The following is a 15,735-nucleotide window of genomic DNA, read 5'->3' on the forward strand; positions in this document are numbered from 1 at the left end:
ACAATTAAATTTCGGACAAATATATTCATAATTATCTAATTCGATTCATGTATGTGTATTATAAAGAAGACAAACACCATTTGTTTCAACAACAGCCAGGATCTTTATTTCCAGGATCCAGAAAAAAAAGACAACATTGATTGCTCAAGCAATTTGCTTCAACATTTCCTACAAAAGTTATTTTACTAAAGAACACGTCATCTAAGGAAAATAATCTAGAGATAAAAAAGTATTGTATGTCGATAATGTTGTCTCCCTTGAAATATTAAAATAACTGATATTGTCAATGCTTGTTCGATGTTTTGTGTAGTGTTGCCGTTGTAGTATAAAACTAATAGCAGCGCTGTTCTTTGTTATATAATAGTATTGAACAAACGTTTATGGTGTTCGACGTGCTGTTAGAGTTTTACATGTATATTTCGTGTATATGTGTTTTTTTTTAATGTATTATTTCAATGCGAATAATAATGCGAGAAGACAATTTATGTTTATGGTATGTTCTTCTTTAGAAAGTTACACTAAATTATACGAAATGGCAAAAATCGTTTTGTTTTTTTCGTAAGAAAGAAGTTTATTTTTTACCTATAATACGCAATAAACAATCGAAGGTATATTATAATTATATCATGCACGTGTAATCGATACCACGTGGGTCTTTGTTTGAGACGACAATACTTAAAGTCTACACATACTAATCATGCAATAAATGTCGATAGCTGATAGAAAGAACCGTTATTTTCTTTTACATGAATATTCAATTCATACACACAAAAAATAAGCACATTTTATACATATATACCTAATAGACCAGAGACAGCAATGTATGGATCAAACTTTTAACCTGCGACATTGGCAACCATTGAAATCAAACTATCAAAGGCCGACTGTCGCTGCTCAGGAGAGTTTAAAACGAAAGTCAGTCCCTGTCTACTCCGTCTTGGACCCCTTCGGACAAGAACTGTGTTCGAAGGTATACGAGAGGTTCCGAATAAAATAGTGTTCGTATTAATGTCGTTAGCTTGATCCTGCTTGTTGATCTTCTTTGGGTTCTCCTTTGATATACCTTGACCTTTATCTTTACCGCGCCCTCGTACTTTACCATTGTCATTTAAAGGAACAGGAATTGAGTTTGCCTCTGACAGTCCAGTCGCGTCGGATACAATATTGGACTTTGCTTCTACAGCAACTGCTGTACTGGCTGCGTTTCGACCTTGACTTTGCTGATTGCTCAATGCAGTTGAGCTGTTGTTTCCGCATACTCCGCAACAATGACTCGCGTATTTCTTGCATACTTCCGAATAGCCCAGTACGCGAACGTAGTAATCGCAGTTCCTGATCCTGTCGCCGTACTCACATCCTGGAGGTAAACGAACACAATACGAATATAGAGCATAGGTATTAAGCAAAACATAAAACGTGTGATTAACAGATTAATTGTGGTTGAATATGCTTTATTGTTATGCCATTGAGTATTTATTGATTGTGATAAATCGAATTTTGTTTATTCCAGCACGATTGTGGCGAATGTTTAAATCACATTTGGGTTTTACTTGGAACAAAGGTCAAGTTAATTCAATAGAGACTTAATTTTGTATTTGTACCCGAGAAAGGAACGTGATCGCGAAATGTTGTCAATCACAAAGTTGACAAATTAGATATTGCACAACTTAACATCAACCTTAACGTTACTTTAACCTTAAACTAAACTTCATTGCACATCGTAATGCTATTGATTGATTTAACGATTGATTGAAAAATGGTTTGATAGATTGATTGATAATTGATTTTCAACAGTTTATTGACACACATACCAGATACGCTGGTCTCGAACTTTTGGCAAGACCTACAGCACTGTTTCCGGTTCTGTTCGCTGTAACACTCTCGCGCGTAGTTCACTGGACAAATCGCTTCGTCCTTGCAAACTGGAAACACAATGGAATCTTTTCATTAAGTATGATAACCTAAGTAGGTTACATTGTGATTAAGGAAAACTATAACAAAGATGCTATTTTCTAGTAGTCTGTAAAGTCTGTTTGAGAGAAAGATTTTCATACCATCATACAATTGTATCGACTATCTAGATATATTTTAAATTAACTGTACTTCAAACAGTAGTGGAAACACACATTATATATTCCGTATACACCTTAACAATCTCTAAAACAACGGCGACCTCTGCACATAAGATATGACCTACACTGATTCCCAGGGGCGGGGCACTTTTCACAACAGGATCTCTTGACGAGGAAGTTGTCGCATGATAAGGACAGGAACGTGGAACACTTGAAGATCAGCATGATCGTGTCGTCATTACGGAGGCATTGGCCGCCACTTCCGGATGGCGTCAGGTCGGCATTTCCGACAACAATTACCTGTTCAAGACACGTTCAGATTTTTAGGTTAAGTTTAATTAAGAACGCAAACCACAGCATCTGGATTGGATACGGGATGGCCCAGTCGCATGGCGGACACAATATCAATTACACAACAATAAGGCACCTAAGCAGATATAAAGAACAACAATTCAACATTTGAAATATAATGCTGTTCCCAAACTAAATATTTCAATATTAACAAACCTCATGCCTAAATCTAACAAAATGCATGGTGATATTTACATTACTATTCGTAAAATCTCATATCCCAATCAAGTTTCCAATACATATTAGTTGTGTACATTCCCGACCGAGCTCTGGCGTTTTAAATTCTTACAAAAAAGATCCTCCCGTCCATCCAGTCGCCCGCCAGCGACATCGCCTTAAAATGGCTTTAAAATGAATATAAATAAAAGTGACTTTATTTTCCTAACGTATTCCAAAACCAAATAAATTTGCTAACTAGGTTAATATTTTTGTTAAGGTCGATTTGAACAACTTCACTACTATACCGAGACCGAAGTTTTACCGAAAAGAGTCCACACATGTTCATGTCAAGTATTTAAGAATCGACTTTTAACCTCTTACTCGTTATTTAATGTTAGACTGCAATGTACCTCTCCTGAATTGAAAGTTCTAGATGTAGAGGCTGAAGGTTTGGGCGAAGACGTTGTAGGTTTAGTTGTGGAAGTCACAGGTCTAGACGTTGTTCTTGGATTCGTTGGACTCAGCGTGGACGTGATAGGAGCCTGTTCAATTGTTTTATTGAATATCATGTCGCATGACGATTTAAAAAATGAATATGCTTAAAGACGTGTTGTGTATACTTGCGGTTTGTTTTAATTAATTTTCGAAATCAGCATCAGTAATTCAAGCATAAACACATGTACGATTGCCAAAACTAAATCAAACACATATGTATAATCCATTCATACATGTATGTCAAAGATAACAATGATAAAAAAATAAAACAATATTTAAAGAAATATTTGAGGAAACTTACATTGCGTGGCGTCGTAGGTTTCCTTGTTGTCGAAGTTGTGGCTGCAGATGTAGTGGATGTCAATGTTGTTGTTACGTTCAGGTTACGCACGACAGGCTGTGGCGCTAGACCACAAGTGCTGCAGCATTGGCGGGCGTAGCTGGGGTCGAAACAACCTTGTGGGTCGCACCCTAGCGCCTGGTCACCGTACTCGCAGTCTGACCATTAGAAAACAAAATAAACTGTACCAACAGGGTAGCAACAAATGCAACTACAGAACACAGGGGGAATGTCAACGATTGCATCACCCACATACATTGACATAATTATATATGTGAGAATAATACAGAAAGATCATTTCTCTGTAATTGATATCTTTATATTAAATGCTATGACAACAAGTTAGTTGTACATTCCATCAAACTTTTGCTGACTGATATTACTCCAAAGTGACAAATTCTGGTAGTGAAACTTCGTGTTTTATTACCCAGTAATACTCTGATAGCTATGTTTTAATGGCCTTTTTCAAACTGTCTGTTCTGTGCAATATTGTTTTCTTATTAACTTCGTTTCTTATTTACTGGTCGGTTACATGTCATGCACGCTTTGCCACGTGTCATCCAAGTGAAACCTACCCGCCACACCAGTGTGCAGTCGTGCACACGTGTCGCAGCAGCGCGCGCTGTAGAAGGACTGGTAGCATCGCATTGGTCGCTCTATCATGTATTCCCGGCACGACTGGTTACTCCCGAACCGCCTCTCTATATCCCCGAAGACGCACTCGGCTACAAACAAGGAAGGGTGCTACACAATTAAAATTTTGCTTATAATCCAGATATTTGCCAATATCGGAACAAAACTTGCAGAATAGCCTCGCAATCGGACATACCAAAATATAGGTGACTTGATGTTAAAGAGAAGTTTCGTTTACGTTATTATGCCATCTAATTGATTATAAAACTGTTCACCACAACACTCAAGGTGCGGCCAGAGGTGACCACTTCACCTCTTAAACTTCCAGAGCTTAATGCCTTTCAGTGGGTATCCAACGATGTGTTTCTCCATCAATTTTAAAAAAACACTTGAAATTAGTGTATTTAAATATTTATAAATAACTGCAAGTGTTCATGCGTACGCAGGTATAATGTTAAATGTTTCATGGGTAACATGTTTTGATCCAAAAGTATATATATACTTACGATCTTTTGTTGGCGCCTTTTCGTCAAAGACACATGCTCCATTAATGCACCACTGCAAGGAGAGAAATCATTTTAGAGGGGCCTTTTCACAGATTTTGTCATGTTTTGGAGTTTTTCATTAAATGCTTTATATTGATAAATGTAAAATTGGATCTTAAAATCTCCAGTAACAAATCAAGAATAAAACTATAAAAAAAGTAACCCTTAACAGGGCTCGAACCACTGACCCCTGGAGTCCTAGAGTAAAAAGTCTACTTCTTAGACCACTCGGCAATTCGTCCTGATACAAGGACAGATGTATTTTAATCTTTATATAAGCAATCCTCGTAGTTTCACAAAATATAACGACATTAACAGAACTCTCCAAATTATGTATTGGTTTCGCGTTGAAACGCTTTGTAATTTCAGGTTTTTTAAATCGTCAAAAGATGCATATAATGGCTATTTTAGAGCATGGATAATATTTAGTATTACTGTTTCCTCACAAAAATCATGACTTAAACGAAAATTTGCGAATCTGAAACAACTTATTTTCAATTTTGTCAATTTACCCTAACGTGTAAAGGCTTAAATATTGATTAACATGCGGATATGTGCGTTCTTTCGAGGATTTCTTCACTATCTACGGAACTTGCCGAGACGAGCTTAGATTGGCTTAATATTCAGAACCGACCAACGTACGTGCAGAAAAATTACCTGTTCCTAACATACCTGTATTACTCTTTTCCAAATCTCCCCATCACGTGATGATGGTTGGTGCATATATTTTTGTTAATCATATGATTTGAAGTCTTCAATATGTATACTTGAAGTTTTAAAATCAACAGCATGTACAAGTTACCTATTGATACCGAAGTCATGTCGTTCAACATACCCGTTTGTCCCCACAGGATGTTCCTGTTGCCGCCTTGTACACGCGGTAGGAACTGGCTGAGCCCGGAACCTTGCATGACATCTCACTGCAGATGGAACTGAACGTTCCCAATTCCTGTCCCTTTAGTAGAGGGAGAACGAGCTTAAGTGAAAGTGAATATACCGTCATCAAAGATGATCGATTTTTGTTATTTTGTTTCCAATGTAAATTAGTTTTATCCGTACCATTAAGACACATGTGTACAGATGGTCATACTTGTACTCGACGAAAGCTTAATGCATGTGCAACCAAACACCATGTTGGTACATTAGTGTTAAACATTGAAGGTCAGTATAGGAAGAATTTAATCATATCCGTGCATCGTACAATGTTCGAAAAGGACTTTCCAAGCTGTTGTTGTTGTTTGAAAGATCCTTCGTTTTGCGCGATGTCTAACCAGTAATAACTTTTCCATAGTTGACGAATTGATCGGAGTCGATATTCTTTTCTTTAAACTAACAAAACAAAAGGTGTTATGTACACTATCTTTTCGACTAAGTCAAGTTGCTTTCGATGTGCTTAAATGCGACAATATATGCACGGATGACATGCTCTTGTGAAGAACGAAAAACACAAACGAAGCAATCATTGCCGTATGCACGAGGTGGTCCAGAGTTCTTCGTGGGCTTATTGAACTATATGTACATGTTTTTGTACAATCACATTAAACTATTTCATCATATAAAACGTCAAGAGCAAAATGATTGTGTCGCATTAAACGCAAATAGATATGGGTGATGAAATGCATGTGCGTAAAGTTCCGTCTCAGATTAGCCTGTGCAGTCCACACAAGCTTATCAGGGACGAAACTTTACGCTTTTATTGAAGTTTTCTTAGAGGAAGCTCCTTTAAAAAATAATCCAAATTCGGTGGAAAGCGTCGTCCCTAATAAGCCTGAGCGAACAGCACAGGCTAATATGGGACGACACATTACGCACATGCATTAAACCCAGTTTTCCCTGAACGAGGATCAATCATTTACCCATCCATAGAAGGAGTCGAGGCCCAGTATGTCCTGGCACTGCTCGTTGGGAGTGAAGTCTTGGCCTGGATACTGCTCCACATACTGCAGGAACTCGGTCCGATCAAACAGGTTGACGGGGTCGGTGAGGCAGTTTGCTCGGGGACTGGGGGATTAAAATATCGCATTTTGGAAATAAAGTTGTTGGTCGTGAATTTAAAGTAGTCTTGCGTTATTTGTTTAAGTTTTACGTACACGGATTCAGCCAATCAGTTCGTGATTAAAATCATGAAATGTAGCAATGACAAGTTGTAAAAACAAGACCACTGTAACAATGACGTATAGTAACAATTTTATTACTAGTATTTGCTATCATTATTATCAATAGTATTAGTATTGTGATTACAATTTTGATTATTTTATCGATGCTGTGAGTGACAAGATTGACGATAATGATGCGAACACTGAATATGAAGGTGGTGTTAATAAATGATGATGATCAAGATAATAAAGATGAAGAGGAGAAAGAAGTAAAAGAAGAAGATGATAATTATGATTATAATGATGAAAGTTATTATGATAATGATGGTGATGACGATGATGATGATTATGACGACGACGACGAAGACGATGACGATGATGATTATAATGATGATGATGATGATGATGATGATGATGATGACGACGACGACGACGACGACGAAGACGACGACGATGATGATGATGATGATTATTATGATGATGATGATGATGATGATGTTGATTTGGCTGCGTGTTATCAATTTTTATTGGCGCAATATTGACTTTACCCTTTACCTATTATGGTTTGTGACTTTTTGAAATCTTGTGATATCAGACGAGGCTGATATGGCCAGGCTGATATGGCGTATGAAAAGGTGAAGCTTTTCTTTAAATTGTAAATAAACGTATCAAATGTGAACAACTGCCATTCTCTAAGATTAAGAAGGAAACAAGCATTCAGTCTATAATAATAATTCTTAAGTTTAAAGAAATTCTTATTTTTTTTTTATAATAGTGTTGTTTCGCCAGTTTATTTTTTTAATAATAATTATTTTGTCTTTTTTGAAATATGATTAAGTTGTGCTATAAAATTCTATAAGATATTTAATCGCAATTTGTGTGTTACATGTAATTATAATATTGTTTTAAACATATTTTTCTGGCAGAAAGTTGCGACCACACATTTCGATTTGCCACGTTTTTTCGCCCCAATTCTTGGCGGCACAGTTCTAGTCTCGTAAGTTGCACCGGTCGTCTTTATCTTCTTCTTAACCAACTCAAGATATCCGTATACCTCTGCATCACGGCACAGCTTCGCATCAACCCATCTTGGAAAGGTAAAACTTTGTTTGAATAATTAAAGCAGTTGTCTGTACTGTTTTCTTTGTAATGGCTTTTTTTGTATTCATTTTCAGGTTGACTACCAGTGCAAACAAGAATTTCCGGTTTGATTAAAGTTGTGAAGACATAGCCATTTTGATTGTGCAATTTTAATTTCAGACACTTAAAAATTGAAATGTTCATGCAGTGTTATGCATTGCAGAAATTGACAAAGCATCTCAATTAAGTATTAAGTATTTTTCGTTGTCGATATTAATTAATTCTGTACAACGTTCTCATACTTGCCTTACTATTTATAAGAATGACACTAAAAGGGTCACGTTTGTGTTTTTAAAGTACTAGTTTTCCTAAATTCTTCTTTTGATAAATTTGTTAATTGTTAAATTTAAACGTATAAGGTATTTGTGCTGAGTTAAATGTTTTGCATAACCGATTTAATTTGTGTTAGTCATAAGTGAAGAATATGATGGTAGCGGCACGAAATTGTATTTGTTTTACTTTTTATTGATGAATGCTCATATCATTCATATGTTCCTTTTTAGTGCATACTTATTAAACGATAAGTTTTTTTTTCCATACTTATTGTTTATTAACTTTCTATATAAAATATGAGTCGCTAAGTCTGTTGACATTTTGACGATGTAAGCGACATCCCATGCCTACAAAAATGTAGTTCTCATTATGGGCGGTACTAAACAAACCTTGAACGCTACAAATCAGCATGATGAACTTGGCGGAGTTAAAAATGTTATTCATGGGCGGAGCTGAAAAGCGTTATCGGATGATGTATCCGATAACACTTAAAATATCATGTCAGCGTCCCAATAAAATTGTGCAATAGTGGCATAATAAAATACATTTAAGTACTGAGCGATATTATTTACGGTATATTTACTTACAGGGTGGATATGTACTGCTTGAAGTAGTTCATCGAGCACGAGGAAAAGCGCCAGGGATTAGTCCTGGTGGAGGCGGACTCAAACCCCCCGTGAGCCGTCATGATGTACTGGTCCGCGGGGTCGCACGCATTAGACACGCCGTCATGACGTCCGCCAAGGCTGAGGTTTTAACGGTGGCATAATTGTTTGAACCAAATAAAATAAGGTGTTGTGAACAAGATTTGTAACAGTACCTACTTCATACAGATATACTTTGTGTTATGTATACACATATGAAGTCTAACACAAACATGAAAACAGTATTGGTTTTTGAGAAGATAATATTCATCACCTGCAAAAAGGTAACGTAATTATTTCAATCAGTAAACATTCACAAATATTGCGTGTTTCCTTTTTATCATACAAATACATGAAAAATAAGCTGAGCCACGTATAACAGTTACACTAACAACATATTGCCCAACAACAGCAAGTACAACTTACCCGTGTCCGAGCTCGTGCGCCGCTGCGTTGATCCCCTGGAACCCGCCGTGGTCCTCCACAACGGAGACGCTGTCGATGTGACACACGCTGCCAACCCGGGCGTACCCGGCAGTCCGCTTATCAATCGCCCCGCTGTCGACTGAGTAAAGGTCATAGCTAGAGATAGAAACACAATGTTATAAAAAATGGTAGATGTAAAGAAAGTAGTTCGTCTTTAGAATAAATGTGTGCTGATGTGGCAGTCGCTAACCACCCGCGCGTCCCCATCCGTTCGCTGAATAAAGGTCGTATCTATAACGCAGATAAAACATTAAATCGCTGTAGACGCATGTTAAGTTTGGTTATGAGAAATCTAAGAATGATGTATTATGGAGAAGAAATAAATGCTAGCGCAAGGATACACACACGCAGTTTATTAAGCGGTTGTTATATTCATGAGAAAAATGTGAAAGAAAAACAGCTTTGCCAATGTTAGAAACACTGGTAACCGGTGCTTCTAAATTAACATTGAAACATAATACACGCATCATTCAATAACAGAAGAAGTATAATCGATAGAAAATTATTCAACAAATTGCTGTATGAAGATATGCCGTTGTACGAGCGGAAGTTGTATTTTTTGCTTTAGTAGCATAGGCAACGCGATCAGATGTACATATACATGTTTTGTGAATATGAAGCAGCAGTTATTTATATACATGGTTTGTGAATATGAAGCAGCTGTTATTCATATACATTTTATGTGTATATGAAGCAATAGTTATTCATATAAATGTTTTGTGTGTATGAAGCAGCAGTTATTCATCTGTGAAACCATTATTATTCGTCAGACATTAATTTTCGTCTTTTTCGTCCTTCGACCGATGGACGAATTCAAGATCCTAACGAACAATCATGTCCCATATTTGAAACAAATAAGACTGAATTACCGTAGGCATGAGGCATTTAAATACAACGTAATCCACGCACATTCACAGGGCTCGAAATTAGCACACGCACACTCGCAAACTGCGAGTGAAAAAGATTGCAAGGTAAGTTATAAGCCACTAGTATTTTTTGCAAGTAAAGATATAGTGAAAAAAACGAGTTATAATGCTAAATGCGTTCGACGGCATGAACGCTAAACCGTAGGTCAATTTTTTGAACGTCCGAATACCCATATGCGGAAGCGCGCACCTTGTTTGTAGACTGGTATACTTATAGTACAGATACCCGGATGGTATTGATACAAAGAACATGAAACAGTCGACTTTTCACACTCAAGTTAAATCCGGTTTTGACATAAAGGGGTGTACATTATACAGTGTATTGACAACTGACATTTCCTGTAAAACGCGAATGCAATAAGGCTGTATCGAATGCATCGACTTCGTTTATGTAGAATAGTGTTGATTAGCGCTAATTGTTAACAACTTTATTACCCATTGTGTGTATTGTGTTTTTCAGGGGTGTTGCAGATTATACAGCCAACACGCGGCGAATCCGGATTAAAGACAATACTATTAAAAATATAAGTGACAGTTACTATCACCTGAAATAACAGACTTGTTAATTGGCATATGCCAAACAAGGCCCACCTCCTGAAAGTGACTTCCAATTGTCACCCCTGTTTCCCCAGCACGAATTTATCGCAACCGCGTATTACATGTATTACAAACATTACAAACAAATCGGACGCTTTTTTTTTTCAAAACCAGAAATGGACGAATTTAAGTGCTGACGAAAAAAAGTCAATTTTTTTAAAAGGACGAAATTTCGTGCTGACGAAAATAAATGGTTTCACAGTACATGTTTTGTGTGTATGAAGCAGTAGTTATTTATATTCATGTTTTGTGTATATGAGACAGCTGTTTAACATACACTTTTATTATGCATATGAAGCAGCCATTGCTTACTCAGTCAGCAGCATGATGTGGTCGTTCTCGGGTAAATTGCGCACGGCGACGCTCCAGCGCAGCAGCTCCTCCAGGGGCGTGGAGACCAGCAGCTCGTGGCGATCGGAAGTGCGGTCGATGTGCGGCGTCGTCCAGACGGACGCTTCGGGGGACTGAAATTGTAGGCCCACAATTCCGAAGCATTGTGTTTTAAATACAAGTCGCTTAGCGAAACTTTTATTAAAGGTAATTTATGCACTTTGACAATATGCTTTATGTTTTCTGCGAAGTCAGCGGACATAAAATTACATTTTATTTTAAGCCTGTGGGATCTCTCTTACACAAATCACTTAAATTCTTACGTCAGCTATGACGAAACCAGACACGCCAACGCTCATGGTAAAGTCGACGTCGTCAATGTTCTTATACAGCATGTCTACGCCATTGAACACGTGCGAAAAATACTTTTTAAGGTTGTATTTAGCCTCGTTGTCGCGCTCAGACTCAGTCGGAAGCTTGCTGGCTTTGTAGAATCTGCAATGGAGATCTCTTGATTATACTTAAAATTATTCATGTATATACTACTCAAGGTTAAAATTCATATACTTTATAAATTACTATACACATTCACCAGTGTAAAGATCTACCGCTTGTTGAACACGGGTGAACAATAATCCGCCATCTTTATTAGATCTAAATAGGCATCACAAATTCTCGTAATCATTTTAAACCCAGTTGGTAAATAATTTAAGTTTACCCAATTGCCAGATATAAAGTGAAAAACTGAACTTTCAAATATTTCGTTTAAATGAGTCTAGAAATCTAAACTTCTGTTGATGACTGAGTGTTGATAGCTGATCCGTGTCCCTACTATTAGAAAAAGACAAGGGACAAAATTGTCACAAAACCAGGTTTTCAATTTGAAAAAAAGTCTTATAAAGGAAGACAATTCAAAATGTGCATTGTTAACCCCTTGTGTCAAATTCAATCAATTTTTACTCGTGGCGACATTGATTTCAATTTGAAAAAAAAAGTCCGATAAAGGGAACAACTGCAAACGTGCATTGATACTGATTGTTCAAAGTTACCCCTCTTAGTTCAAATTCAATATATTTTCAGTTGTGGCGACATTGACCTTGGAGATATCGACGTAATTCTTTTGCGCGACACACCGTCCAATGATGGTGAACAAATGTGCCAAATGATTTAAAAAAGCTCACAATGAACGACATAGTTATGTCCCGGACAAGATCATTTATGGCCATTTTTGACCTTTGAACTCAAAGTGTGACATTGACCTTGGAGATATCGACGTAATTCTTTCGCGCGACACATCGTCTAGTGATGGTGAACAAATGTGCCAAATGATTTAAAAATCTCACAAAGATCGACAAAGTTATGGCTCGGACAAGCTTGTTCTGCCCGCCCGCCAGTTCGCCCGCCCGCCCGCCCGCCGACATTCGCCAATCTAATAACCAGTTTTTTCCTTCGGAAAACCTGGTTAAAAATGATACTAATTTTCATAAAATAATACTTTGACCAATACAATAACATCCTTCCAAATCTGGTAGAATTTTCTTACGATGGCAGAGATTGTATGTTAGAAACAGGAACGAAAACTCTGCGACACCTTAATACCTTTCATAAAGTCCGTAATCGAGCACGGCTAACACCTCCACGTTGTACTTGCGGTCACCGGGAAGCACGTTTTCGCGCAACAACCGGGGCTCAGTGGTCAGCGCTTCCGCCACGCGACCGCGAATGATGGGCTCTATTTAAAAAAAGTGACGGCAATCTTAAATGACGCGTAAATTGTTACCTAGAATATATGTACATGCATTGGAAACTTTTTCAAGACAATAAACTTTTTCCAGACGGACTAACAGAAAAATACAAGGGAATAAAATAAACAACAATTTTCTATTCAAGCTTCATTTACGATATAAAAAAGGGAACTACTTATTGCTACCTTCAACTTTAAAGTCAGTAGGCGTGAACGGAGTCGATTCAGTTTTGTATATTCCGTACACTTTACTTAAAGCCGTCGCCGCCCGTGCAAGCTTCTTTGCGCGGCGCCACAAACTTCCGAGATCCACGGCTCGTCGCATCCGGCTGAGCGCGTTGTTCTCCATAACGGACATCCGGTATTCTTCGTTTCCGATCCTAAATGTCCCTTCCTGCAATATGTATAATAGTTTTCCGTATTTCATGATATCGATTATTAATGCTTCATACGAACTCTTGATTTATAGTTTTGTTTCGCCAAAAGCAAATTTTGAGCACTGTTAAGTTTTAACGACAGACAAATCAAATATGATACTTTATGTCAAGATTGAACAGTTTATAAACCCACGAACAAACTCAGCCAATATAATATAGCATACGTATACGAAAATAGACGGATGTATATCATATACGTCTACAAAAACGTGTGTTGCTTTTGCTCGCATTTCTCTTCTATATATCCTTTATTTTCCCCTTTATACGATGTTTGAGCCGTTTATTTGTACCGTGAATTATGCGACAAAGTGAATCCAATTCCCAACGTACCAGTGTGGCGTCACATGCCTTGGAAGCGTTCACGTCGTCCTTGATTGGACACGATAAGGTAAATATGGCGCCGTTTATAGGATCTTGGTATTCGGCGTACAACTGCAAAAAGAAGACATATTTACATGTATACAGATTTGCTTAAACTCACAGTGCATCACCAACATCATCATAAATCATAAAAAAAACATAACTATAATCACCATCGTCGTCGTCCTCAAGGGCTTAATCAGTATTATTTTTATTCATTATTAATTTATTATGAACACGATAATGATACTGTCAATGCAATACATATAGGAACGCGCTCAATTGTCTGATCGCGTTTTACAACTAACAAATTTTACTAATTAACGCACATACTGAATAAATTACCTTATATAACTGTACTAAAAAAGAGTCGGAATCCTAAAATAATTCAACATAACAACATCCAAAATAGCGCTCGATACGTATTCGACATTTAAATAATCAGTAAAGACGTTAATACAACTACCATACCTGTTGGTATGGGTTACATCGCAATAAGTAAAATAATATAACAACTAGACCAACCTCCTTTTCGTTTAAATGTTCCGCCACTAGCGTCGACATTCCCGATGGCGACTTCCGTATCACGAATATGGTGTCTTTGGCACTGGCGAGTTTTGAGTTTCGCTTGAGACTAAGCCGTACGGGTTTCCCTGTCACCTCGACGTCCACGTGCACCTCCAGCGGCAAACCGTCAGCCGCCCGACGCGCCCCATGCAGCGTGGAGTCGTCCACCACCGCTAGGTCGACGGGAGCTATGGGCGTGGAATTATAATAATATATGATGATGATTTTGATGACAATAATACTAATGATTATAATAAAACTCGTGACCTGAGTGTAAAATTAGCAATAGTCAAAATTACGTCTGTAATCAATTGTCAATACATTATGTGAAGAAGCAGAATCAAACCGTATTTAGTGAACGTGGGTTTCGACAAAAGACGTCGGTATTACGCGTTGTATATCACATCTATTACATCAAAGATTTATCAATATCTGATTTAATCGACGACTTAATGATAAATATAACACTCATTCCGACTTATGATGTTTCTATCTGTGCCATTACCAAAGGAAAAGTACAACTATTCTGCATATGGGAACTCGCTTCATTGTCTGATCGCTATTTATAAACATAAAGGACGTTGAATATGTCGACGGTTGTGAGTTTTTGCACTGGTCCAATATGACACGGACTTCCATATCATTTTTGTATATTTTAAGAAAATTGATTAAATCTTGTACTGATAAAGAACATACCTTGGTTAATGGCAGTTGTTTGTCCATACACTGCAGGCATGGCCAAAATCATCAAATGAAGGTACGTACTCAAAATATACCAAACCCTGTATTCCATCGAAGACATTTTTATAGAAGAAAAATCACACATATATGAATGTTGGTAAATTCTGTATCTATGTCTACTCTATAGTTACTTGCTCTTTTCGTTGTTTGATAAATATTTAACGTATGTCGATGAACGATTAGCCTTTTTATAGACGTTTTAAATAACGGCTACGGTTACTAAGGTTCACGTGACGTTAACGTCCCACGTCTTTGCTGGATACTTAACGATGACACATTAACAACAATTATCACCATAAATCTTGTCTCATTTAAACACTATCTGTTATTCATGTCTTATTAATGACAAATTTTGGAGAAATACTATCTTCTTAAGATGATGTATTGGTACTGTATGGAAAACAACAGATAAAGCAAACACTGTCCGACAATCGTAAGTTTATATGTTACGGACTGCACAGAAAACGGTTGCCCAGTTTAATTTTGTCGTCTTTGATGCTTGTGATTTTCCACTTTTGATCTCTTTTTTTTTAATTGTAAGATACTTTTTATTAAGCAGTCAGTGATTGTTTCAGTTACTTTCTATGATGCGGCAATTTACCAATTATAAGGATAATTTTTATTCAGTATACGTATACAATTATTATACATAACACTTTAATTTAAATTGTGGAACTAATTCTATACATGTAAGAAACCGTTCACATTGTAATACAAGGATCAAATCAATTTATACGTAGTCGCAGAAGCAAAATAAAATGTTGAACAGTTTAATTATATCATATTGACCGTTGTATAT

General features: G+C 37.1%; 1 protein-coding gene across 1 annotated transcript; it reads right to left on the reverse strand.

The window, feature by feature from the left end:
- Window positions 1–188: 188 nt before the first annotated feature.
- Window positions 189–14,504, reverse strand: LOC127866424 (uncharacterized). Its single transcript, XM_052406939.1, has 17 exons — window positions 14,154–14,504; window positions 13,599–13,700; window positions 13,018–13,225; window positions 12,687–12,819; window positions 11,411–11,582; window positions 11,070–11,221; window positions 9,175–9,330; window positions 8,692–8,850; window positions 6,452–6,596; window positions 5,431–5,550; window positions 4,557–4,608; window positions 3,993–4,142; window positions 3,379–3,575; window positions 2,993–3,124; window positions 2,198–2,372; window positions 1,812–1,922; window positions 189–1,357 (listed from the first exon to the last, which is right to left on the reverse strand). The coding sequence occupies exons 1-17, from the start codon at window positions 14,190–14,192 to the stop codon at window positions 837–839; spliced, it is 2,724 nt and encodes a 907-aa protein (XP_052262899.1). The 5' UTR covers window positions 14,193–14,504; the 3' UTR covers window positions 189–836.
- Window positions 14,505–15,735: the final 1,231 nt, after the last annotated feature.

Source organism: Dreissena polymorpha, chromosome 1 (genome assembly GCF_020536995.1).
Source record: "Dreissena polymorpha isolate Duluth1 chromosome 1, UMN_Dpol_1.0, whole genome shotgun sequence".
Taxonomy (NCBI): Eukaryota; Metazoa; Mollusca; class Bivalvia; order Myida; family Dreissenidae; genus Dreissena; species Dreissena polymorpha.